General features: G+C 45.3%; 3 protein-coding genes across 5 annotated transcripts; 2 read left to right on the plus strand and 1 right to left on the minus strand.

Moving 5' to 3' along the window:
- The first annotated feature begins 3,659 nt into the window (after positions 1–3,659).
- LOC109781035 (putative disease resistance protein RGA1) lies at positions 3,660–11,914 on the plus strand. The gene is made up of 5 exons (XM_073500901.1): positions 3,660–4,980; positions 6,266–8,396; positions 8,722–9,715; positions 10,190–10,421; positions 10,796–11,914. Exons 1-5 carry the CDS (start codon positions 3,940–3,942, stop codon positions 10,865–10,867), a joined length of 4,470 nt encoding a protein of 1,489 aa, XP_073357002.1. The 5' UTR covers positions 3,660–3,939; the 3' UTR covers positions 10,868–11,914.
- Positions 11,915–13,519: 1,605 nt separating this feature from the next.
- LOC109781038 (putative pentatricopeptide repeat-containing protein At3g25970) lies at positions 13,520–17,491 on the plus strand. Of its 2 annotated transcripts, none has more exons than XM_020339614.4 (5): positions 13,520–15,932; positions 16,046–16,164; positions 16,359–16,528; positions 16,601–16,717; positions 17,147–17,491. In XM_020339614.4, coding segments are annotated over exons 1-2 (2,076 nt in total). In that variant the 5' UTR covers positions 13,520–13,858; the 3' UTR covers positions 16,048–16,164; positions 16,359–16,528; positions 16,601–16,717; positions 17,147–17,491. The 2 variants fall into 2 exon arrangements, with proteins under 2 accessions (XP_020195203.1, XP_020195202.1); XM_020339613.4 differs by having other exon boundaries at positions 13,522–15,914; positions 17,147–17,342.
- Positions 17,492–18,310: 819 nt separating this feature from the next.
- LOC109781039 (probable serine/threonine-protein kinase PIX13) lies at positions 18,311–22,227 on the minus strand. 2 transcript variants are annotated; one of them, XM_020339617.4, is made up of 6 exons: positions 21,813–22,227; positions 20,765–21,144; positions 20,045–20,180; positions 19,735–19,871; positions 19,527–19,650; positions 18,311–19,004 (listed from the first exon to the last, which is right to left on the minus strand). In XM_020339617.4, exons 1-6 carry the CDS (start codon positions 21,877–21,879, stop codon positions 18,538–18,540), a joined length of 1,311 nt encoding a protein of 436 aa, XP_020195206.1. In that variant the 5' UTR covers positions 21,880–22,227; the 3' UTR covers positions 18,311–18,537. The 2 variants fall into 2 exon arrangements, with proteins under 2 accessions (XP_020195206.1, XP_045085542.1); XM_045229607.2 differs by having other exon boundaries at positions 21,610–22,018.
- Between the last annotated feature and the right edge of the window lie 1,115 nt (positions 22,228–23,342).

A 23,342-nucleotide genomic window follows, 5' to 3' on the forward strand; every position in this document is an offset into this window, starting at 1 on the left:
TTAGTACCGATTCCTCTAAACTTTAGTTGCCCACATTCCCGTGCCAAGCTAGAGAAAGAAGGCATCCAGGTATGGATTGTTAGTGAAAATAAAGAATACGGTGCCATCTTTCTATGAGATTCGTGCCAACTTTTTGTGTATAAAGTAAAAATAATTTACTACGCAATACGAACAGTGGAGAAAGAGATACGCATAACTGAAGCAGGGCAGTCAGATTTGTCACAAATCTGACATGCACCTCGGGCGTCCAGTTGTGCGCGTACGGGAGAAAGGGGAAGGCGCCCGCAGCAGCAGTACGGCAGCTAGGATGGTCGGGCATACGCCGGGGACCTCGCGGGAACGGTGTTGTGGGGCTACCACGGAGCAGCTAGCCGGCCGAGATGCATTAGGGAAGAGCAGCGGGCGACGGCGGATTGCAGCAGACGAACGGGGAAGCCGCGCGCACGCGGAGGGTGTAAGACAAGAGCGCGCGTACCTGGGCTCCAAGGGCGGAAGCCATGGCCAATCCATCACGTGCTTGCGGAGGAGTTGGCTACGGTTTTGAATTTTGATCTGCGGAAGCGACGGGGAGAAAAGAAAGGGACACGAGTGTGCAAGTTTGGAGAAGAGTAGAGAAGCAGAGGCCGCTATCTTTTCTCCCTAGAGGCTTCGCCTTCATCTCTCATCCCGCACTGCGTACCAGGAGTCATCGACTCGTCCGGGATGAGAGATGGGTAGAGGCGGCGCGAGCGTGGTGCGTCAATGAAGGCGAAGCCTCTAGGGAATCTTCTTTTTTTTTTCGAATGAAGCCTCTAGGGAATCTTCTTCTTTTTTCGAATGAAGCCTCTAGGGAATCTAGGATAAGATTTCAATCATTTAAAAAAATCGATTTCACTCGTTTAAGAAATGGATTTCACACATTATAAAACACACAGATTTTAGTCAATTCAAAAACATGTTTCACTCATTTCTGAAAGCCGATTTCAGTCATTTAAAAAAAACTCATTTCTTTATATTCAAAAAACCAATTTCACTCTGATGAGAAAACATATTTCACTAAGTTGAGAAAGCATAGATTTTAGTCGTTTAAAAAACAGTTTCATTCATTTCAGAAAGATGATTTCAATCATTTCAAAACACACTCATCTCTTTATGTTCAAAAAACCAATTTCACTCATCTGAAGAAACCGATGTCACTCATTTCAGAAAAATAATTTCACTAAGTTAAGAAAACATATTTCAAAATTGATTTCACTCAATGCAAAAAACAGATTTCTAAAAGATCGATTTCACTCCATTTAGGAAAGATCGATTTCTAAAAGATATATTTCACTCATTACTATATATGATTTAATTATACAAAAAACATGTTTCACGCATTTATTAAAACATATTTCACTCTTAAAAAAACTAATTTCACTCATTTCTGAATATATTTCACGGATGGATTTCAAACATATATTTCACTAATTTCAAACTACTATTGTCACTATTTTTTTGAGTTACACTAATTCCACTAATATCAGTAAACGATTTCACTCATTTATAAAAAAGATATATTTCACTCATTTCGCAAATATCAGTTTCAAACACTGAAATAAGCAGTTTCACACATAATATATAGAGTGGAATAAGTTAATTGAAATGTTGAAAATCAAATGTATTTGAAATGTATCCAAAATTGATCTTGTTCTAAAGGTCTTGACACCCGGAGATCAAATATATAAAATATTTCACATACGTAATTTTGGTTTAAGAAATATGAATGGTTGAAAATGTCAAATGAAACTTAAATGGTACCTTTGTTATGGGAGACAGAGGAGGAGAGTATGTCTGAGCCATGCATGCATCGTACTGACAAAAAGTGCTGACAAGAGTTGACAAGGCATTTCATGTATGGTGTTGTTCAACAGAATACAAAGAATACTAGTATGCACGTAGATAGTGTACTCCCGTCTCCAAGAATTAAAGGGTGGATTTGGCACCGGTACATACCGGCTCCGGTAAAAAGAGGTTTGCGCTCGTTGCTGCTGTAGATAACAAGATCTTTTCTCCCTCCGGCGGTGCGCATGACCCGCTGCTTCGGGAAGGTCGCGTCTCCGCTGCGGCGGTGGAGGGTTTCCGTCCCTGCAGCTGCTGCAGCTCACCGAGCATCGGAGGGGGTGGGGGGCTCCTTCTCCCTAGTTCCAGCCACCCGTGAGTTGCAGCTGAAGAAAAGAAACAACAGAAGAAAAAGGCTGAAGCTGGGTCGGCCTGTTCTAGACGCTGCTTGAGGCGAGGCTGCACTGTGTCGCGCTGTAAGCGAGACATAGGGGCGCCCGTTGCGGCCTGTTGGAGCATTGGCAATGGGCTTGGCCTTTTCGGGCCCGACGATGGGAGAAAGGTCGCGGGCGGCGCCGGCTGAGCGACTCTCTGGTTGGATGGATGGTTGTGCGCAGGCGCCGCCGTGCCGCCGCGACAGGAGGATTCGGCAGCAGCGCCGTGAGGTGGTGGGCGCCGGTGGCGCTGCCCGACGAACAGGTGGCCGTCTTCTCCGTCGTCCACCGGCGTCGCCCCGGTCAGAGTACGTCCTGGATCCACCACATCCGCACCCAGGCCCCACTCCTATTCCGTTTGCTCCATTCACTCTTTGATCCCTAATTTTACTACTACTAGTAGTAGTAATATTAGAATCTGCGTGTTTTTTGCTACATCCGTATGTGCTGTGTTTGATGAGGGCGTCAGTCTAATTCAGATCCAGGCTTCCAGCATCATAATGTACATTTACAAGTATCCAAGGTCACTGTCAGTAGACAACCCGGAATTACTTAAGCAACAACAACCATTATCAGGCCCAGTAAAAGCATAGCATAGCCACACAGAACTCATTTTGATTCCACCAAGGATGAGAGTGTCTGATGATGATGAACTCATTTTGATTCAGGGATCTTCAGTCTTCCATCTCTATAGCACTGATAATATTGCCTCACTCACTAACTACGCAGTTCATATACATCGGGTGCCACTAGTATATCGCACAAGGCAGGGCATTGGAACCTAACCTAGGTTATGCCAGCCGATTGGTCAACCTTGTAAGAAGTCTTAGGAAACTGCCAGGCCTCAAAATATCCGTAGTAGATGGCGACATTTAGTGCTAGTTAACCAATGGGTGCCCATCAGAAAGGCCTTTATTATAGTATAATGTAGTACATTGTGCAGCAAGTTAGGCTAGTGTGAAACTATGATATTGAATCACAAAGGGTCTTTCGGTTCTGGCTAGCTTCCAAACAAACAGCCAATTTTTTAGTTGTACGGCACTTGCTTCCGGAAAATACCAGGATGCTCCTGGGTCCTGGGGTCTATGCCTTTCCTTCCCTGCACAACCTTTGATAGGAGACGGGTATATCTAGGTCCAGCTAATTCTGTTGGTGTTTCTTAACATCAGACGTGGCATCAATTTTATCGTACCATTCATCAGCTAGCTTACCTGCCAGCCAACAGGCCGGTCTGCTGAATAATCCAAGGCTCAACGCGTGCGGATGTTTCCGTCGATCACAATGTGCGAGTTATGTTTAATCCCATACAAGTTGCATGTAATCTAGTAACATGACAGAGTCAGAGAACTAATTATATATTTTCCCTTTGGCTTATATATACGCAGTGCCTCGTCCTTTTTAGCCCTTCACCAGTACTGATGTATTACGAGTTGCTCCAGAGGAGCTAGAGCAGGACCCAACATCCATCCACCTTGAAGGTAATTTTGCATCCCTCTCTTTACGTTTCGCTGGTTTTGCGTGCATCTGTCCATCTAGGTAGTTTGCCCAGGCTTATGAATTATAACTCGTTCCTCATGTGTGCCCATGTTAGCATTCTAGTGCTGCCTTTTTTCAATAATTTTGGCTGGCAATCTTCAGTTGCAACGAGTGGCGGGGATGATTATGATATGTGGTTAATTTTGTTTACATCAGAAACGTAGCAAACATGGCGATGGTCCTGGATGCCTTTGCATCCTACGTGCTAAACATGCTAACGGAGATGGCGAGGGAAGAGGTGCACATGCTGCTTGGATTCAGACGGGAGATTGACAAGATGGACATTAAGCTTAGGGACCTCAAGAACTTCCTCGCCGACGCTGACAGGAGAAACATCACCGACAAGAGCGTGCAAGAGTGGGTGGGCCAGCTCAAGCGTGCCATGTACGAAGCTGCTGATATACTCGACCTCTGCCAGCTCAAGGCCATGGAGCGCCGTTCGTCCACTTTAGATGTGGGGTGCTTCAACCCCTTGCTCTTTTGCATGCAGAATCCCTCCCATGCCCATGACATCGGCACCCGCATCAAGGCACTCAACAAGAGGCTCGACACCATCACGGAGCGAAGCGCTGCTTTCAGCTTCATCAATATCGGTTCATATGAGGATCGTAGCAGTAAAGTGCAGGTCACTCGTTCTGCTAATCCCAACCGTGAGACGACAGGGGAATATGACCGGTCAGGTGTAGTTGGGGAGAAGATCAACGAAGACACAAGAGCGCTGGTTGAGATCATGTTAGCTGAAAAAGAGGGCAACACCAACATCATGGTCGTGGCCATTGTTGGTGTCGGTGGGATTGGCAAGACTACTCTTGCCCAGAACGTCATCAACGATGAAACCATGAAGGCCGAGTTCGACAACACAATATGGTTAAGCATCAACAAGGATTTTGACAAGGTTGAGTTACTAAGGACAATCATCACGCTCGCCGGGGGTGTACATGGAGGTGAAAAGGCATTGGTTGTGCTTCAGTTGGTCCTCACCACTGCCTTGAAAGGAAAGAAGCTATTCCTGGTACTAGATGATGTATGGAACCATGGAGCATGGGGTGATGTGCTTAAAACTCCCTTGGATAATGTTGTGGCTCGAGGTAGCCGAGTCCTCATCACTACTAGAGATGAAAAAGTAGCCCGAGGGATGAAAGCTGAGCTTCCCTACCACCATGTCAACAAATTAGAGGAGGAGGATGCCTGGTCGTTGCTCAAGAAACAGGTGCGTAACGAAACTACATGCATCTTTAATAACTACTAGTTCCATGCTTAATTTGGAGCAAGCTAATAAGGCACACATGGTGGGATGTCTCTTATAGTCTTATTGCATGATGGGTGCTTATATACAACCTTCTCAATGCATGGTTTTTTGAGCGTTTTATCTTAGCCCTTTATCTAGTATATATGTATGGTGCCACCTCAGATTTTGCCTAGGGACTTGTGATAACTAGGGTGCCACATTTGAGTTTTCCTGCATTACGATGCTAAGAACATGTCCACCTTTCTTTGGAGCCTAGGAGTGGCCTGACGCCATCTTTATTTTTGAGGTTGCAAGATGGATACATACAAGATACAACACATGGGCACTATAATTTTGCCACCACACACTATTAACCTATATATTCCCACATGTATCATTTTTTGAGCCGTCACGTAGGAAATACACTATAGCAAGCGCCCAAGCCAGAAGAAGGATATAGCCCGCACTCTGCGGGCTGGTAGCAGTTGATCAAGTCTGGACTCATACCAGATTGATAGGTTCATATCACGTCAGGATATATAAGAGCATCTCTAGCCCTTTTCGTAAAACTAAACTCTCTATACCACCTTAGTAACTTAACTATATGTTTGATAGGATAGTATTTCAGAAACCAAAGTATTGAAAACTATAGTATTTTAGCCAGTAGGTATGAAACACCAAAGTTTCAGCATATTAAAGTGTTTTGAAGTATTATGAATACCGTGACCTGTTTCTCTATGCTGTATGCGGAATCGGCAATGTAAATTAGCTCTAGCTGTTGATAACACATGTATTCCAAACTAGCTGGCCGCTGAAAACCGAACAGCCATGCACAAAAACCAGCATGTACAAACTGAACGCATGAAGACCACCGTAGGACAAAATCGCACGAGCAAGAGGAGCAACAGTCGCACGCCTATGTAGTGTGTAGCAAGCTCAACCAGCAGGATCTGCTCGCTCGGTTCCTCTCGGCTGACGCGACGGGGCAGGAGGGGGGAAAAATTTTTAGTGGTAGCAACTGACGGTAATTAGAACCATGGTAATCTTAAAAACTGTAGTAATCTTAGAATACTTCGAAAAAACCAAGCTATCAAGCGGGACCTGTGTTTAATCAGTTTAGGTAGTACATTAACTGGTATATTATTTCTCTTTTATTTATAAATTTATTATTGACTAACATTGAATTGGCACTAAGCGACCAGTAATTGCTATTTTTCCTATAAAGGCCAACTTCTCTGCATTGACTGTCGGTTAAACCTGCTTGCAGATTGTCTCAAGTAAGACAAATGGACATGAAATTGATATGCTCAAGGATATTGGGTTGCAAATTGTAGCAAAATGTGATGGTTTGCCTCTTACTATCAAAGTAATGGGAGGGCTCTTGTGCCAAAAGGACAATAAGCGCCGTGACTGGGAGATGGTTCTGGATGATTCTATATGGTCAGTATCTGGAATGCCTGAAGAGTTAAATCATGCAGTATATTTAAGCTATGAAGATTTACCTTCCAGCATCAAACAATGCTTTCTATGCTACTCCCTTCTCCCAAAAGCTGCATTGTTTAGAAGAGACAACATAATTGGCATGTGGATTGGTGAAGGATTTCTTCACGGAACCTCAGATGACTTAGAAGAACTAGGTAGCAAGTACTATAAGGAGCTGATACTAAGAAACCTTATAGAGCCTGATGCATACTACGTTGATCAACGTGTTTGCAACATGCATGACGTTGTACGCTCATTTGCTCAATATGTGTCTAGAGATGAGGCACTAGTAGCTCACAGTGAAGAAACTGATGTTGTTACTAAACTTCATGTACACGAGTTTCTTCAGATATCTGTAGAAAACAAAGCATCGGAATCAGATGGGTTGGACTGGAGCTCTTTACAAGCACAAAAGACATTGAGAACACTAATATCAGTTGGACACTTAAATATGAAGCCTAGTGTTTCGTTGGGTAATTTTCCATGTTTACGAACTTTATGCATAGAATCTGCAGATGTTGCATTGATTCGATCTGTGCATAAACTCAAGCACTTGAGGTACTTGTCCTTAGAAAACACTGATATATCTAGTCTGCCAGATAGCATTGGAAAGATGAAATTCTTGCAGTATATTAACCTTGCAAGATGCAAACAATTTGTTAAACTACCAGATAGCATTGTAAAGTTAGGGCAGCTAAGGTATCTTAACTTCAACAACACAAGTATAGATGGCATACCTAAGGGGTTCCGTGATCTGGCAAATCTGAGGATAATAGATGGGTTTCCAGCCCGGATGGATGGTGAGTGGTGTAGTTTGGATGAGTTGGGCCCTCTTTATCGGCTCAAGCATGTTGGAATACAAGGGTTGGAGAATGTAACTGCTTCCTCGTCCGCAACAAAGGCAAAGCTTAGTGAGAAGGTGCATCTTACGCGCCTAGACTTAACATGCAGTAGTGTATTGGGGGACAATGGACTGATTGAAGAGGAAGAGCAAAAACGGATCGAGAATGTGTTTGATGAGCTCTGCCCTCCTCCCAGGTTAGAAATTCTTTGTATCCATGGGTATTTTGGCCGACAGCTCCCAAGGTGGATGATGTCATCATCAGTTGTGCCCCTCAAGAGCTTGAGGATTCTGTTCATTAATGACTTGTCTTGCTGCAAACAACTTCCTGATGGCTTGTGTCAGCTCCCTTATTTGGAGTTCATTCAGATTGACTGTGCTCCGGCCATCAAGCGTGTTGGTTCTGAATTCGTGCAGTCCTACCATCAGCACAGTCCTCGTCCTTCCCAGATGGTGCCTGCGTTTCCCAGATTGCATGAGATGATTTTATTAGGAATGGTGGAATGGGAGGACTGGGAGTGGGAGGAGCAAGTGCAAGCATTTCCTGTCTTGCATAAACTCGTGATAGGGCACTGCAAATTGAGGTGTCTTCCTCCTGGCCTTGCCTCCCATGCAAGGTCTTTGAATACATTATTTATACAATATGTCCAGGGTCTCATTTATGTAGAGAACTTTCCATGTGTAGTCGAACTGTTCCTGGATGAAAACCTTGACTTGGAGAGGATCACTAATCTTCCCAGACTGCAGAAGCTTACCATCGAAGACTGCACAAAGCTGAAGGTGCTGGAGGGTGTTCCTGGACTCCAGAGGTTCGTTCTCGCGGATAAAGACATGGAAACAATCCCAGAATACATGAAAGGTATAAACCCAAGGCATTTGGAGCTATACTGCAGCCTAGCATTGCTCGCTTCCATAGCCGCGGGACAATCTGGCCCTGAGTGGGACAAGTTCGGCCATGTTGAGCATGTCAAGGCATATGCATGTGAAGGTGATAATCCAAGGAAATGGTACGTCTTGTACACAGCTAACCCCTACAACTTGGAGACAAATGTCGGCCTCTCTTTCATGTCCAGAGGTAATTTAGCATTGCTCGTTCATCTTAATTTTTCTGTTTATTTGAACTATTCTCTTTGTTTTCTACCTTTCATCAGCATCTATTACTAGTTTTTTTTCTCTGAAGAAAACAGATGAGTAGCTTTTTATCATCTTGTAACTATTTGTTGACCAATGCTACTGTCTGATTTGGCCGGAGTCCCTCATTTGCTAAGTTTATGTTGTTCTCACTTGGTCCCTACTCCCCTGCTTATATGTGTATTGCTGGATCTCACTGTTTAACTGTCACATCTGAGCTCGCTCTTATGGATTGTGTAACCACTTTTACGATATTTTTTCTTATGCAGGAACCTTAACTTTTTTAGAGGACACACAAAGATTTGAGTCTGTCTTCAAAATGACAAGAAAAACCTTTAGCTACATCTGCAGCTTGGTGATGGGACCGTCAATGGAAGATATGAACAGCTGCACCTTTATTGATGGGAGGGTGCTATCTTTACAAGATCGAGTAGTTGTTGCTTTGAGAAGGTTGCAATGTACTGAGCCAACAGAGACCATAGGATCCTCTGTTGGTGTGAGCGAGTCAACGGTCTTGTTGGTAACTGAGAGGTTTGTTGCTGCTGTGTGGCAGAAAGCAGATCACCACTACCGCTGGCCAGACTCCAGACAAATGGATAAGATCAAATCCATGTTTGACAAGATCCACAATATGCATAACTGTTGCGGTGTTATTTGTACAATTGACATTACATTTAGACCAAACTGCGACCATGAGAAGATTCAGAGCACTCAGTTGCAAGTCATCGTTGATCCAGAGATGAGGTTCATGGACATTTGGTTTGGACCAGCAGGTAGATTAAACCACTTAAACAGATTGTATGACTCTGAGCTCTTCCAAGTGTGCGAGAAGGGCGCTTGGCTGAATGGCAGCAAGCTGAAGGTAGCATTAGATGAACCAGAAGTCGGGGAATACATAATTGGTGATGCAGGATATCCTCTTCTCCCCTGGCTACTCACACCTTACCATGAAGAAGACCACTCAGATTACAAAGCGGAATTCAATAGGAGACACTCCGCAGCCACAACCTGTGCTATGAAGGCAGTCGCAAGGCTCAAAGACACATGGAAGTACCTGCAGGGAAAGATGCCGAGCCCCGTCAATATACGTGAGACAATCTATGCCTGCTGCATGTTGCATAGCATAGTCATAGAAATGGAGGATGATACAGCCATGCTGAGCACCAAGCAAAAGAGGAATTACTGTGAGGAAGTGCGCCAGTTAGCAAATGAAGACGCTGTCAAGGCGAGGGATATGCTGTCGCGACACTTCATGTCCAGCAGGTCATCTGAATCGGGAGGTGAATTAGTATAACTTCTCCTACTTATTAAGTTGATCGTTGGTCGCTCTTCTCAATAATTATTCATATTTATTTCAGAGTAGGAGGATGAAGTAGCTGCATGAGGCTGCAGGGATGAAAACAAGAAACAAGAAGGGCAGACAAGAACAGCAGATGACGAGATCATTAACTAGGTACTGGCACTACCGCTAGCATGATGTGCTTCAATTCCTGCTATTCCCTCCATGCAGAAATATCAGAGCTCTCTTCTTTGTGGTTTATTCTTTTGCTATGGCACCAATGCTAGTGGGACAGTTTAACTGATGAACTTCTGGGTTTACCATATATTAATTACATAACCCCGAAAGAATGGTTATTGATAGAAACTATTAGCAGTATGTTAACTGATACTCTTTACCGGCAATTGTTTAGCCAATGGTTCATATAATAGCATGCGTGGTCTGTTTCATAAATTTAGCAGCTATCCTATGCGTGGAAACATGAAAATTCTTGATATATTAAACCCTGGTGTATGGTCAGGTGGAAGGGAGGCTTTCATCCTGCTGGTTGCAGCTTTTGGATGCATGAATGAATACAGAGAAAACCCGGCAATGGAGCCAGCAACTATTTTGGTGCTGCAGCATGAATTCAAGTTGAACATTTTTTTATGTTTCGCCATCTATCTAGTAGGAAAAGAGAAATATTATGTGGTCTGTACTTTATGACTGTATGGGCAATAAGCTTTTATTTGTCGAGAAAATGACAACAATGTCGCGCAGATGCATAGGCACTGATTGTGTATTTTGCCATCCATCAGTAAGCTGGTGCAAAACTGAAGAATTTCCAACATAGTGGCTGGGAGTCCCGTGTATTTACGTCAGGTCAGGTGTATATATGTTTGGAACAGTAATCCTGTTCAATGGAACTCCGGTGGCAGTAAACCGGAGTTATATATTTTTTTTTCTTCCTTGGCTGGTTGGTTGGTTGGTTGGAGACATGAATGGTTGAATGGAGTTGATTGACTATAGAAATCAACATCGTCGGAAAACTTTTGAATGGTAAGAAACTGTTGATTTATTTGCAGTTTCTGCAACCACGACTTGGTGATAAAAAAAGCCAATCAAGTGAAGACCAGCAGCGGTGCCGTGCCAATTAAGTCGCCATTTCAAGCAAAATACAAGAAATTCCGCGCACTGAATTCACTTGGCCGGTTCTCTACACTGAATTTGTATGCCTATCACAAATTCACAAGCAAATGAACTGCTAAAAAAGTGCGAGTTCAGTCCCAGAGAATGTATATGACTATCACAAACAAATAAGTACTGACGACCCTACAATTAACTGGGCAATGTTACCTAGAGCTTCTTCCTTTTCAGTGTAGACTACATTAATAAAAGCACATCTTATTGGGCCAACTGATTGCCACATGGATCCGCATGTAAAATGTAGTACATTTCTGTAGTAGTAGATGCACTTCTCCTTTGCCTGCACGGATCTAAAAGCACATCTTAGCTGCACAACTAGACAGGCCATTCTTCACGAAGCTGACAGCACTTTTTTTTTTAAAAGGAGGATGCACCCCCGGCCTCTGCATCTGGGCGATGCATGCAGCCATTTTATCAATTATTCACAAAGCCATTACAAGGTAATACATCAGTAAGTCTGAAACCACCATCTTGGCAACACCTGTCAATGGGTAGTGTATTGAACCCACCCTTTCTGCAAGGCTATGGCTTTCAGTTGCTTGCCCTCTTCTTGCCCTAACATGGATGTAATCTTTGCTTTGGTGTCTCTGCCCGGTTGGAGGATTTTGATCAACAGCCTTACTAGCATTTCTTGAATCAGCTTCGGCATCTTTTCTGAATCTGCCATTATCATCACTGGATTTGTTCACCCTGAAACGCACCTCCTGCATCAGTCTACACATAGGATTCCACTCAATTAAAGATTAGGACAGATGAGAGAAAGAAAAAAAAAATCAATCTCCTACTCTCTAAATACGTTGTGCATACCAATAACATGGGTATTTTCCCTTTAGAATATAGCTGAAGTATTGTAAACCCCTTCTGGCCTCACAAGTCAAAGCAGCTAATTAAAATGTCAGTCGGCACATACCAAGTAAAACTAAGGGGAGCAAAATCATCTAATGAAAATAATGATGGCTTGCAGACTTGCTAAACTACCACAGTATAGGTTGCACATGGAGGTTGAAGATCAGAGTCCTTCTCTGCAGACAGAAGACCACCTTCTAGTGTGTTAGAAACACACTTGCTGGTAATGATCTCTCGTCAGAATATAGTGTACATGGCTTTCTGCAAGGCTATATGGCCTTCAGTTGCTTGACCCCTTCTTTCCCTGACATGCATGGATGTAATCTTTCTTTGGTGGCTCTGCCGGTTGGAGGATTTTGATCAACATCCTTATTACTTGCATTTCTTGAATCAGCTTCGGCATCTTTTCTTGAACTGCCATTATCATCGCTGGATTTGTTCTCCTTGAAACACTCCGCTTCTGCATCTGTCTGCACATAGGATTCCTCTCAATCAATGATCAGGACAAGCGAAAGAAAGGAAAAATAATATCTTGCTCCCTGCATAAGCCGTGCCTGCCAAAATGTGGGCAGTTTCCCTTTAAAATGTAACAGAAGTATTCCATAGCGCCTTCTGGCCTCACAAGCCAAAACACCTGTTTAAAATGTCAGTTGGCACATAACAAGTGAAAAATAAGGGGAGCAAAATCATCTAATGAAAATAATAATGGCTTCCAGACTTGCTAAACTACCACAGTATAGGTTACTAAACGCAAGCTGAAAAAGCAAAACAGTCTATTGACCAATAGGTTGTTGGCTTAGTACTTCAGTCGTTAGTACTGGAGAGTGGAGACACTAGTTGACTGGAGTTAATTGTTTGTCCAATTATCAATACTCAAACAGAGTTTGACAAACTCAAACACCACTTGTGGCTGAATCATGAGAAACTCCATGATATCAAAAAAAAAAAAGAATCATGAGAAACTCCATGGCATGACTGCATCATCATGAAATGGACACACAACTGCACATGCTTAATCCGAGCCTTGATTTCTGCCGGTAGTTTGCGACCTCGTATGGTGGATGCGCTAAGTTTGTTTTTTTCTGCCTCTGGGACTGTTTCTACATAATTTTGCTACCCCGCTAGTTCCAAACTTTAATGTTGCATCAACTAGAGTTAATCCATAAATAATTTATGGTATTGGCATAGAGTTAGAGAAACAAAAAAAAATTAGTTAGGACTTTTCTTCTTCACTATCTTAATAACTAGTATTTCTTCTATGTTCACTTTAATTATTATTTCAATCATGCGTGAGTAGGCTGACCATTTACAGGCGGTTTTCTATGTCTTTTTTCTTTGGTTTTTTCTACTATTATTTTTTTCAGTTTTTGTTCTTTTTCTTTTGGTTTTCTTCTGTTTCTTCCATTTTTTCCCTGGTTTCTTATTTCCTTTTCTATTTAACATATTTGTAAATACATGTTGAATATTTTTAAATACCCGACGGACTTTTACAACACAATGAATATTTTTCAAATTACGACACAATCTTTTAATAAGCAATTAACTTTTCAAAAATTTATTATTAAACTATTTTGAAAAATAAATTTTCAATAAAACGCTTTCTAATTTTCTGTTTACAAAATTGCTGAAAAAAGAATGTAAAGTTATTGGGCTGGGCTTTTGCCCATGTATTTGACGCCACTCGGCGACGGTCGCCACTTCCCTCTCCAGCCCAGGCCCAGCTATATGCGTAACCCCCGCAACGTCTGCTCTCTTCCACGCCGCCGCCGGCCCTTCTCCTCCGTCCGCTTCTATCCTCCCTACCGGCCACTTCCTCCGCCCGCTCATCCCTCCGTGCGGTGCTCGCATGGAAGAAAGAGAGAGGAAGGAGGGGAGTGCGGGCCGCGCGGTGTCGTGCCCTGTCGCCTGACGACGGAGGCGGCACCGTCAGCCGCGTGCGGCGGGGCGTCCACGGAGCCGGCGAGTTGGATCCCGCCGGCTGCACACGGCTCCGACCTGGGAAGCGCTTTCCACGGGGGTGGCGAGCTGGGCGCCTCAAACCGCCGGAGTAAGTTGGGTTTAGAGGTCAAATTGCCCATCCAAGAAACGCAAGAGAAATGCCTGCGCACCGCCGCCTCGCCATCGCCGCCGCTGCTAAATCCCACGCCACACTGATCAAGTCCGGCGTCACTTCCCCCACGCCCTGGAACCAGCTCCTCACAGCCTACTCCCTCACCCCGCTCGGCCTGGTCGCCGCGCGCCAGGTGTTCGACCAAATCCCCCGCCCGGACGCTGCCTCCTGGAACTCCCTCCTCACCGCGCATGTCTCTGCCGGCGCGCATTCCGCGGCATACCACATCCTCCAAGCCATGCACGCGAGGGGGCTTGCCGCCAACACCTTCGCCCTCGGCCCTGCTCTCCGCTCTGCTGCCGCCGTGGGCTGCCCTGCTCTGGGCGCCCAGCTGCACTCGCTCATCGTCAAAGCTGGCCTGTCCGACAATGTCTTCGCTGCAACCGCATTGCTTCACATGTATGCTAAGTGTGGCCGCACAAGGGATGCTCGTCGGGTGTTCGATGGAATGCCGGAGCGGAACACCGTTTCTTGGAACGCCCTCGTTGCCGGTTACGTGGAATCTGGGAAGGGTGCTCCAGCAGTTCAGCTGTTTGTTGAGATGGAGAGGGAGGGGTTACGTCCAGACGAGGCAACATTCGCTGCATTGCTCACGGTGGTCGATGAATGCAGTTGCTTCTTGATGCACCAGCTTCATGGGAAGATTGTCAAATATGGATCGGCATTGGGTTTGATAGTGTTGAATGCAGCAATCACTGCCTACTCGCAGTGTGGGGCCCTGGCAAATTCTAGAAGGATCTTTGATGAAATTGGGTACAGAAGGGATTTGATCTCATGGAACGCAATGCTGGGAGCTTACGCTTCCCATGGGATGGAGTATGAGGCGATGGGATTCTTTGCTAGCATGATGCGAGCGAGCGGAGTGCAGCCTGACATGTATAGTTTCACAAGTATCATAAGTGCGTGCGCGGAGCATCGTGATCACGGAGGGACAGTAATTCATGGTTTGGTGATCAAGAAGGGTTTCGAAGGAGTCACGCCTGTTTGCAATGCTCTAATTGCCATGTACACTCGATTTAGTGAGAACTGCATGATGGAAGATGCATATAAGTGCTTTGATTCCCTGCTTCTTAAGGACACCTTCTCCTGGAATTCTATGTTAACTGGGTATTCACAGCACGGTTTGAGTGCTGATGCCTTGAGATTCTTCAGATGTATGCAGTCAGAAAATGTTAGAACCGACGAGTACGCATTCTCTGCTGCCCTGCGTTCATGCTCAGACCTTGCTTTACTTCGGCTAGGTAGACAAATACACGGTTTAGTCATCCATTCTGGTTTTGCTTCCAACAATTTTGTTTCCAGCTCGCTGATCTTCATGTATTCTAAGAGTGGCATTCTTGATGATGCGACGAAGTCTTTTGAGGAGGCAGATAAGAGTAGCTCTGTGCCCTGGAACTCTATGATGTTTGGTTATGCGCAGCATGGACATGCACAGACCGTGCTTAGCCTCTTCAATGAGATGCTGGAGCTTAAGGTTCCTTTGGATCATATCACATTTGTTGGCCTGATTACTGCCTGCAGTCATGCTGGTCTTGTGGACGAAGGTTCAGAAATCCTCAATACGATGGAAATTAGGTATGGAATTCCTCTCCGGATGGAGCATTATGCATGTGGCATTGATCTGTATGGGAGGGCTGGGCAGCTTGACAAAGCAAAAGAGCTTATTGACTCCATGCCATTTGAACCAGATGCCATGGTGTGGATGACCCTATTAGGTGCTTGCAGAATCCATGGGAATATGGAACTAGCAACTGATGTGGCCAGCCATCTGTTGGAGGCAGAGCCTAGACAGCACTCGACCTATGTTCTCCTCTCCAGCATGTATTCTGGTCTTGGGATGTGGAGTGATAGAGCAATAGTGCAGAAGGAAATGAAGAATAAAGGATTAAGCAAAGTTCCTGGTTGGAGCTGGATCGAGGTGAAGAATGAGGTGCACTCATTCAATGCAGAGGATGGGTCGCACCCAAGGATGGAGGAAATATATGAGATGCTGAGTTTGTTGCTTCAAAATTTTCCTATGCAGCCTGTGCATCAAGAAACAGGTGGAGCCATCGACTGCTGTGAGCAATTTGCCTCTTTATATTTTTATTTAATTTATGAGCATCAATTCTACTCTTTGAGTTTACAACCACTGTCTGTTTATTCACACACATGATATTTTGGTTGACTGCAGAACTATCCAGTTATGGGCATTAACCAGCCAGCCCTTGTTGGAGATGATTGGGCACACTTCGCACATTCGTCTGCTCTGATTGCTAGTGGCAGGGAAGACCTCTGTCAATATATGGAAAGGTGAGTGTTAAGGGTGCAGTTACGATTACCATTCCTTTGTCTTGTTTTTGAGGATAGTACTTGTTTGGATTCATATCAATTGCTATTTTAGGAAAGGAAAATTATTCTGAAGGTGCAAACCAGTGATTTCTTTTTATTTGAGTATGTAGCAGAATGCAGATTAAGTGCTTCATGTACCTCGTTATATAATGCAGATGGGATCCGTGTTTAAAGCATTGAGCACCTAGGTTGCATGTGTGGATGTGATGCTAAATTCATGGAAAATGGAGATGGTGTAAGTGCATGTTCTGATGGAATTGGTTCTGCAGTGATGAAGAACGTGTAGCTTATACACAGATCTTTTTTCTCAGTACACGCTTAGCAGGTTGGTTTCTGTTGTTTCCTGAATTTTCCGTATTTCTGTGAAGTTTTGAGTTTTGACATCTTCTGCTTAAAGTGACCGTTTAAAGCAAGGTACAAGAATCGCGGACATGGACAGCAAAGGGAGAGAGACAATGCTAGCCAGAAAATCATTATGAAAAAAAAGTCTTCCGGCTTCATTCTATTTTGTTAGGTATTACTGCTACTACATTGTGCTTCAAATCTTGTTTGTTTTTTTCAATCGGAAGCTTCAAATCTTATTATTCCATCCATCCAGCAATGTCACAGTTCTGTTATTCGTTTGTTCTTTTGATGTACTGCATAAATATAAGTGATAATCCTTAGCCGATTAACTCGGTTGGTTATATATTAATTTACATAGTAACTCTGAAAGAATGGCAACTGATACAACCAGCAGCAATGTGCAAAACATTACCTGTTAACTGGGATTTTCTCTCTGTATTGGCAGTTGCTTTAATTGACGGTTCATTTAATAGCATGCGTGATTCAGACAAAAATAAAGTTAGCAGCGATACTGTGCAAGGAAATGAAATATCTTGATACGCTAAACCATGGTGGACAGTCCATTTATCTGATAGGACCAAAATGTTGATTTGATCAGGTGGAAGGGAAGCCTCCTTCCTGCTGCTTGGAGCTTTTGAATGCTATTTTGATGCCACAACATGAACTGCAATTCAACATTTATGTAGTTTTGGCAAAGACAAGTTCATGTACTCTGTATTTAGGTGAGCTTGTGTCGTAAACACGGCAATGAGCGTAGCTGTATGGTGAGTACATGTGACTGAAGAATTCAAAAAGCATAATGGCAGGGAGTCATTTATTTATTTTTGTCAGGCGTATGTTTGGGCCAGTAAATCTTATTCAATGCAAGGACTTCTGATGAATCCCACAATGTAAAAAAACAACAGAAGTGTGAATCACAAGTGTTATTTTTTCATGCAACAAATCTAGAGCAAATCAACTTGTCTGGTAGCGTAGCTCAAACTTCAGACATGTTGAGGGCCATTTGACATTATTAACTACTCCCTCTGTTCCCTAATATAAGACATTTTAGCTTTTTCTTGATTCGTATGTATTTAGACACATTTTAGTATGTATGTTCACTCATTTTAGCATGTATGTAGTCAATATTTTGAAATAGCTAAAAGGTCATATATTAGGGAACGGAGGGAGTACTATGAATGGATTGATAAGAGAAAAGTTCAACAAAACTATCCTTATCTTAACTGACCTAAAGACTGATATCTGAAGTCAATTCTTCCCATGGAACTCCAGCAGTAGCAAAACATATTCATCTTCCTTTCTTTTGGTTGGTTGGTTGGTTGGAGACAGGAGGAATCTAGACTTGTTGATTTGCTTTGACTTCCCAAATCAACATTGCCGGCCCACTTTTAATGGGTTCACAACTGGTTGGCACATCACATCACTCACACTGATAATTTATATGCAACTTGGAACAAGTCAAGTCACCCAAAAAAAAAGGTCAGTCAACTGAAGGCTAGCAGCAATGCCATGCCAATTCAGTTGTCATTTCAGACAATGTCATCATGTCATGTCGTCGACAAAACAGATTCTTCACTGGATTCATTTAGCCAATTCTCCATACTGCATTTATATTATACCCATCACAGATTCACAAACAAATGAAAATGCCTATTCATACCCAGAATGTGCTGACAACCATACAATTAACCTCGCAAAGCTCAGCTCCAAAAAAAAACCATGGTATCTATCTACTGTCCAACAAAGTGCCAAACAATCATAGTGGCGCAGGAACACCGAAGAATTATTGCCTCCGCCATTTCTAGGTGTTCACAATATACAATTACATGATATCTCTGATTTTCTTTCTTGTTGTACTTTACACTCACCGTGATCCGACACAAGCTCAACACCAACATCAGACAAAAATTAATTCAATTAGGCCATATATGTACAGGAAGAGGAAGAATGTCATCAGCAGCAGCAGATCATCCGCCAGCCGGTAGGGGATCACCGTGCCTTAGTGGCGTGGCCGTTGGTGGCCCTCGAACCACGGCGCGCATCGCTGCCTCCACGTGGCGACGACCGTTGGTGCACTGCAGCAGAGCGTCCGTGGGCGCGGTCCCTGGATGACGTCCCGCTCCCTCCTCTTGCCTCCCTTGTCCGGCTCTTCAGTGCCTCGATCTGCTCGAGCGTCTCGAGGACCTCCTTCATCGACGGCCTGCTCCTGGGCTCACCGGCAAGGCAGTTCAGCGTCAGCTGCGCCGCCTGGTGGGATTGTTTGGAGTTGTACTGGCCCTCGAACTGAGGGTCCATGAGGCGGGCGAGCTTTCGCCGGTCAGCCAAGTAGGGCTTCGCCCAGTCAACCAGGCTCTGTTGCCCATTCGGACGGTTGGGGTCCAGCGCTCGCTTGCCAGACAGCATCTCCAGCATCACGACTCCGAAACCGTAAACGTCGCTCTTGACATACAAATGGCCTGGACATGGTTCAGAGCATATGGTGAGAACAGCAATCAACAGCTAAGAAAGCAACTTGTAAATTCCAAATTTTGTATGGATAACTGGATGAATGAAGCTACCAACAACTTGAGAAGGTATTATAGTCAGATAATGAATTCAGAATCACATATGGGATGCACACTAACTGGAAATAGTAAATGCATGGTATGAGCAAGTGTATGGTCTTTTCATAGATGGTGGAAGCAGAGGAATGCCCATTTGACATAAAAGGTATTGTTAGCAGATGGAGTAGTTTAATTTGAGAAACTGTCTACTAGACAGGAGCAATTGTCATGGCCCATGAATGGTTGACAAATCTATTTGATGTAAAACTCTAAATTTGGAAAAAACCAAAGTGAGAATTCATTTGCTATATGGGGATACTAAACCTATCAGGCATGTGTTTATGCTTCAGTTTGTACCATGGCTGGCACAACGACTGCAGGCAGCATTATCTGATCATATATATATCTGTGGTTCACAGGCATAAGGACACATACCGGTGGCTACGTATTCCGGAGCCGCATATCCATAGGTGCCCATGACCCTGGTCGTGATATGAGAGTTGCTACCAGTTGGTCCAAGCTTAGCAAGCCCAAAGTCGGAGAGCTTTGCGTTATAACTCTGCAAAAATAAAAATGCAGTCAGCACTTGACCTTGATAAACAGACAACAGATAAAAGGGTGCATTGTATAGCACAACACTTACTGCATCCAGAAGAATATTGGAAGCCTTGAAATCCCTGTAGATAACTTGCTTCTCTGATGCATGCAAGAACGCAAGTCCTCGAGCTGCGCCAATGGCTATCTTCAGCCTCAGCTCCCATGACAGTGGAGCACATCCTTCTACAGAAATGCAATAGGTTCCCATATCAGTATTTTTAAGTCAACTGGTTGCTCAAGAATTGCAAACACTTCACATAGTGGCAGAGGAGAAATAACACAGTGAGCATGAGCAAGCTCATGATAAAATGCCTAGAAGAAAGGGTGAATTTTTTATATTGGCAGTAATAACTCACTTCTGAAAAGATGGTTTTCCAAGCTCCCTTTGGCCATGAACTCATAGACAAGCAGCAGTTCCTTGTCCTCCCAGCAGTACCCCAACAGCTTGACGAGGTTTGGGTGCGAGAGCCTTCCCAGAAAGTTTATCTCTGACTGCAAGTTGACAACCAGAAATGTTCATCAGATACAGTAGCTGCGGCAACCTTTGGAAACAATGATTCTGTTAGACTAAACTAGGAGCACCGAGTCATGTCTGCCTGCCTAATAGTAGCATTCTATATGTACCAGAGCTGACCAAACAAAAATAGAAGCGACTACATTGTGATAAACATGTGGGTTATTGGATGTTCCTGGTCAGCAGTTGTGAACAGCTTATCATAGCACTTTCAAACAAGATGGTCCTGGTTAGCATTAGTCAAATGGCACTGCCCAGACAGCGCAGCTCCATTACGATATAATAGACCTAGCAGCCAGGACATCAGAAGTTAAACAAAGCAAACTGAGCCATAACAGTAAGCATGTAACGACCAAGAGAATCTTTAAAATTGTTGTGATTTGTTTAAACCTGGCTACTAATGGCGTGTGTGTGTGTGCAGAAAGTGGACTGTAAACTCAGCTAAAACTACAAAAGTAAACTCATAACAGTTGTTCCACATGTGCTGATCACAAGGAAAACTAAGTCAAACCCCCAAAGGTTGCTCATCAAGTTGGAATCTCAAATTTGAAGATGTATTTACCTGCCATTCCTCATACCCCTGCATGCTCTCCGAGTTGAGCTTCTTGACCGCGACGACCATGCCGGTGCCGCTCTTGGTGGGGTTCATCGTCTTCTCGTCCACCCACCCCTTGTAGACCCTCCCGAACCCTCCCTCCCCGAGGACGCTGTCGGGCCTGAAGTTCTTGGTGGCCGTCTTGAGCTCGAGGAAGGTGAAGGTGCGGAGGTTGGGCGCCTCCAGGATCTGGCCCTCGAGGAAGCCCGCCGCGGCCTCGTCGAAGCCCCCGCTGGTGCCGCCGCTGCCCGCGGAGGCCATGAAGGTGCTGCTGCCCCCCGAGGAGAGCTTCCCCGTGGTGCTGTTGCTTGTGGTGACGCTGCCGCTCGTCTTGTAGTTGGATGTTCCTGTCAGCAATGAGCAACACGTTAACACACTGAATCTGATTACTGGAGAAATTTGCGAAGAGCATGGAGAGGTCCCCCTTCCGAGCAAACAGTTTGGATTGCGTCAGTAACATATGGTTGCTTCGGCCTGTATGACTCATGAAACGGGGAAAACTACTCTTTTCCCTGACAACATACTTGTAAATTAAACAGGGAAAACTAAGCATCAAGCATGGCATGGATTGGGAAACTATGGTTGTGTATATGATACTGATTCAGTTAATTCCCATCCCTGATCTCTACTGACTGCTGCTACGAAGAAGAGAGGAAATCTGAGGCTGGAAGAAATCAATCGAACAACCTGTCCTGATTCCTTTGACACCGCCCCTAATCAATTCGACAGACGACTGACTGACTGACGGACATGAAAGAAACAGCGGGACCTTGAGCTCCTCGGAGAACCAAGAATCAGAATCAGACTAAAACCTGAAACAGAGTCTTGGCCGACGCAACAGCCACGGCGTCTCTGCGCAGCAGACGACAGAAACGGAGGTCCGAGCAGGAACCAAGAAACCCCCCGCCGGGAGCTCGCGGGATCCAGGGACCGACGAGATCGCGTGAAAGGCATCAGCGGAAAGAGAAAAGGGGGATCCCGAATCAGGTTCCTGGAGAAGCAGATTCCTCCTCACCTGGGCTGGACGACCGGTAGTCCGCCGCCACATCGGCCTTCCCCGCGCCGCCGCAGATGTTCCCCATCTCCCTCGGCCACTCCTCCCTCCCGCCGGAGCCAATCAGCAGAAACGACGGAAGAGGGTTGCTTGCGGAGGAGGAGACCCGGGGGAGGCGGAGGCGGAGGAGGAGGAAGGAGACGAGTATGGAATGGAGAAGGGAGGAGGGGGAGGGGAAGTCAAGGGGGGCTGGCTCGATAAGTAAGCGGAGACTCGAGTGCTTGCAAGGGGGGACGGACGAAGGAGACGCTGCAAACTGAAGGGAGAAAGTCTCCGGCTTTGTTTGTTCCTCCGTCTCCGTGTGGGCGTGGCCGGCCGGCCTCCGCCTGCCCCGGGCCGCACTCCACCTCTCCCTTTCAGCTCAAGAAGAAACTCCGCGTGCCGCTTTGCATTTCTCCCCTAGTATATTGCCCGGAAAGGCGAAGTCCTCTTCCAGCTGCCTGCGGCTGCGTGTAAAAATGCCAGTTCTAAAAACAGCAGATGTGTAATCTTTGTGAGCTTGGGATGGAAAAGGCGATTTCCCTTTTAAACGATCGATGCGGGTATCGGTGTGTGCGTGTGTTCTAAAAACAGGGCTTTCGCCCCGCTTTATATATAAAACACAAATACAAAGTGCACGGCCGAACGATGCAACCATGATGAGAAAGCCCTCATCGAAACCACGACTTAGAAAGGAACAGACAACGCGCATCGGCCAAGCCACGGCCATGTCGTCGAACAGGAAAAAAAAAGAGGAGGACCCAAGAACCACGCAGCGGTGGCCAACAACTCCCGGGCTCCCTCAGCAACGCCCTCAAGAGGGGAAAACGGCGCACCGCCGCCTCGTGCTACGAAACGGACCTAGGTTTTCACCCGGACCATTGCCTGGGGAAGGAAACCTGCGACGACATCCTCAAGAGAAGAGCGGCGCCGAAGCGCAGAACTTTCACACAGTTGAACCACCAACCAAACAAGAGCTAAGCCAGACGCCGCGGAGTAGCCAAGAACTCCAGAACTAGAACTCGGCATCTCCCTAACGCGACGAAGAAGACGCCACAGCCTGCCAACACTGCACGCCTTGCCGCTCGCACGTCCGAGAGACATAGCCACCACCGCAACCCGGAGACCCGCTGGAGAGCCCACCCGAGGCCGCCGCCCCGACATCCCTCTCCGAACCACTCCCTGACGCCACAACACGCAAACGCCGCCACCAGGCCGGGATTGGGAAGCAACCACCTCCCAGCCATCCACCGAGTTCCCCTGTCGCTCGCGGGGCGAGGGAGGGAGGAGTGGAAAGGGTAAATTCCCCCGGCCGGCGGCTAGGGTTTCCCTAACTAAATATATTCTTTTTAAACCTCCCAAGCATATGAATACTTGGGTATTTAAGATTGCGGGTATCCGAAACTTGGCTCCCATGCTAGAGGTGAGGGAAAAGGATTGCACTTTTCGCTTTGTGATGAGGGGACTGTCTAGAAAGAACAACTATTTTAGACAGGAAATATGAGATTATAG

This window comes from Aegilops tauschii, chromosome 6 (assembly GCF_002575655.3).
Source record: "Aegilops tauschii subsp. strangulata cultivar AL8/78 chromosome 6, Aet v6.0, whole genome shotgun sequence".
In the NCBI taxonomy this organism is placed as follows: domain Eukaryota; kingdom Viridiplantae; phylum Streptophyta; class Magnoliopsida; order Poales; family Poaceae; genus Aegilops; species Aegilops tauschii.

Bases quoted from the DNA above. Each gene is read 5' to 3' on its own strand.
- LOC109781035 (XM_073500901.1), top strand. From the start codon at position 3,940: ATGGCGATGGTCCTGGATGCCTTTGCATCCTACGTGCTAAACATGCTA. The intron at 9,716-10,189 runs GTCATCTGAATC...TCATAAATTTAG, and splicing joins CGACACTTCATGTCCAGCAG to CAGCTATCCTATGCGTGGAA. The intron at 10,422-10,795 runs GTCTGTACTTTA...ATTTATTTGCAG, and splicing joins GAAAAGAGAAATATTATGTG to TTTCTGCAACCACGACTTGG.
- LOC109781038 (XM_020339613.4), top strand. From the start codon at position 13,859: ATGCCTGCGCACCGCCGCCTCGCCATCGCCGCCGCTGCTAAATCCCAC. The intron at 15,915-16,045 runs GTGGAGCCATCG...GGTTGACTGCAG, and splicing joins GCCTGTGCATCAAGAAACAG to AACTATCCAGTTATGGGCAT.
- LOC109781039 (XM_045229607.2), bottom strand. From the start codon at position 21,751: ATGCCTTTCACGCGATCTCGTCGGTCCCTGGATCCCGCGAGCTCCCGG. The intron at 20,181-20,764 runs GTAAATACATCT...GTCAACTTGCAG, and splicing joins AGGGGTATGAGGAATGGCAG to TCAGAGATAAACTTTCTGGG. The intron at 19,005-19,526 runs GTATGTGTCCTT...AACCATGTCCAG, and splicing joins TCCGGAATACGTAGCCACCG to GCCATTTGTATGTCAAGAGC.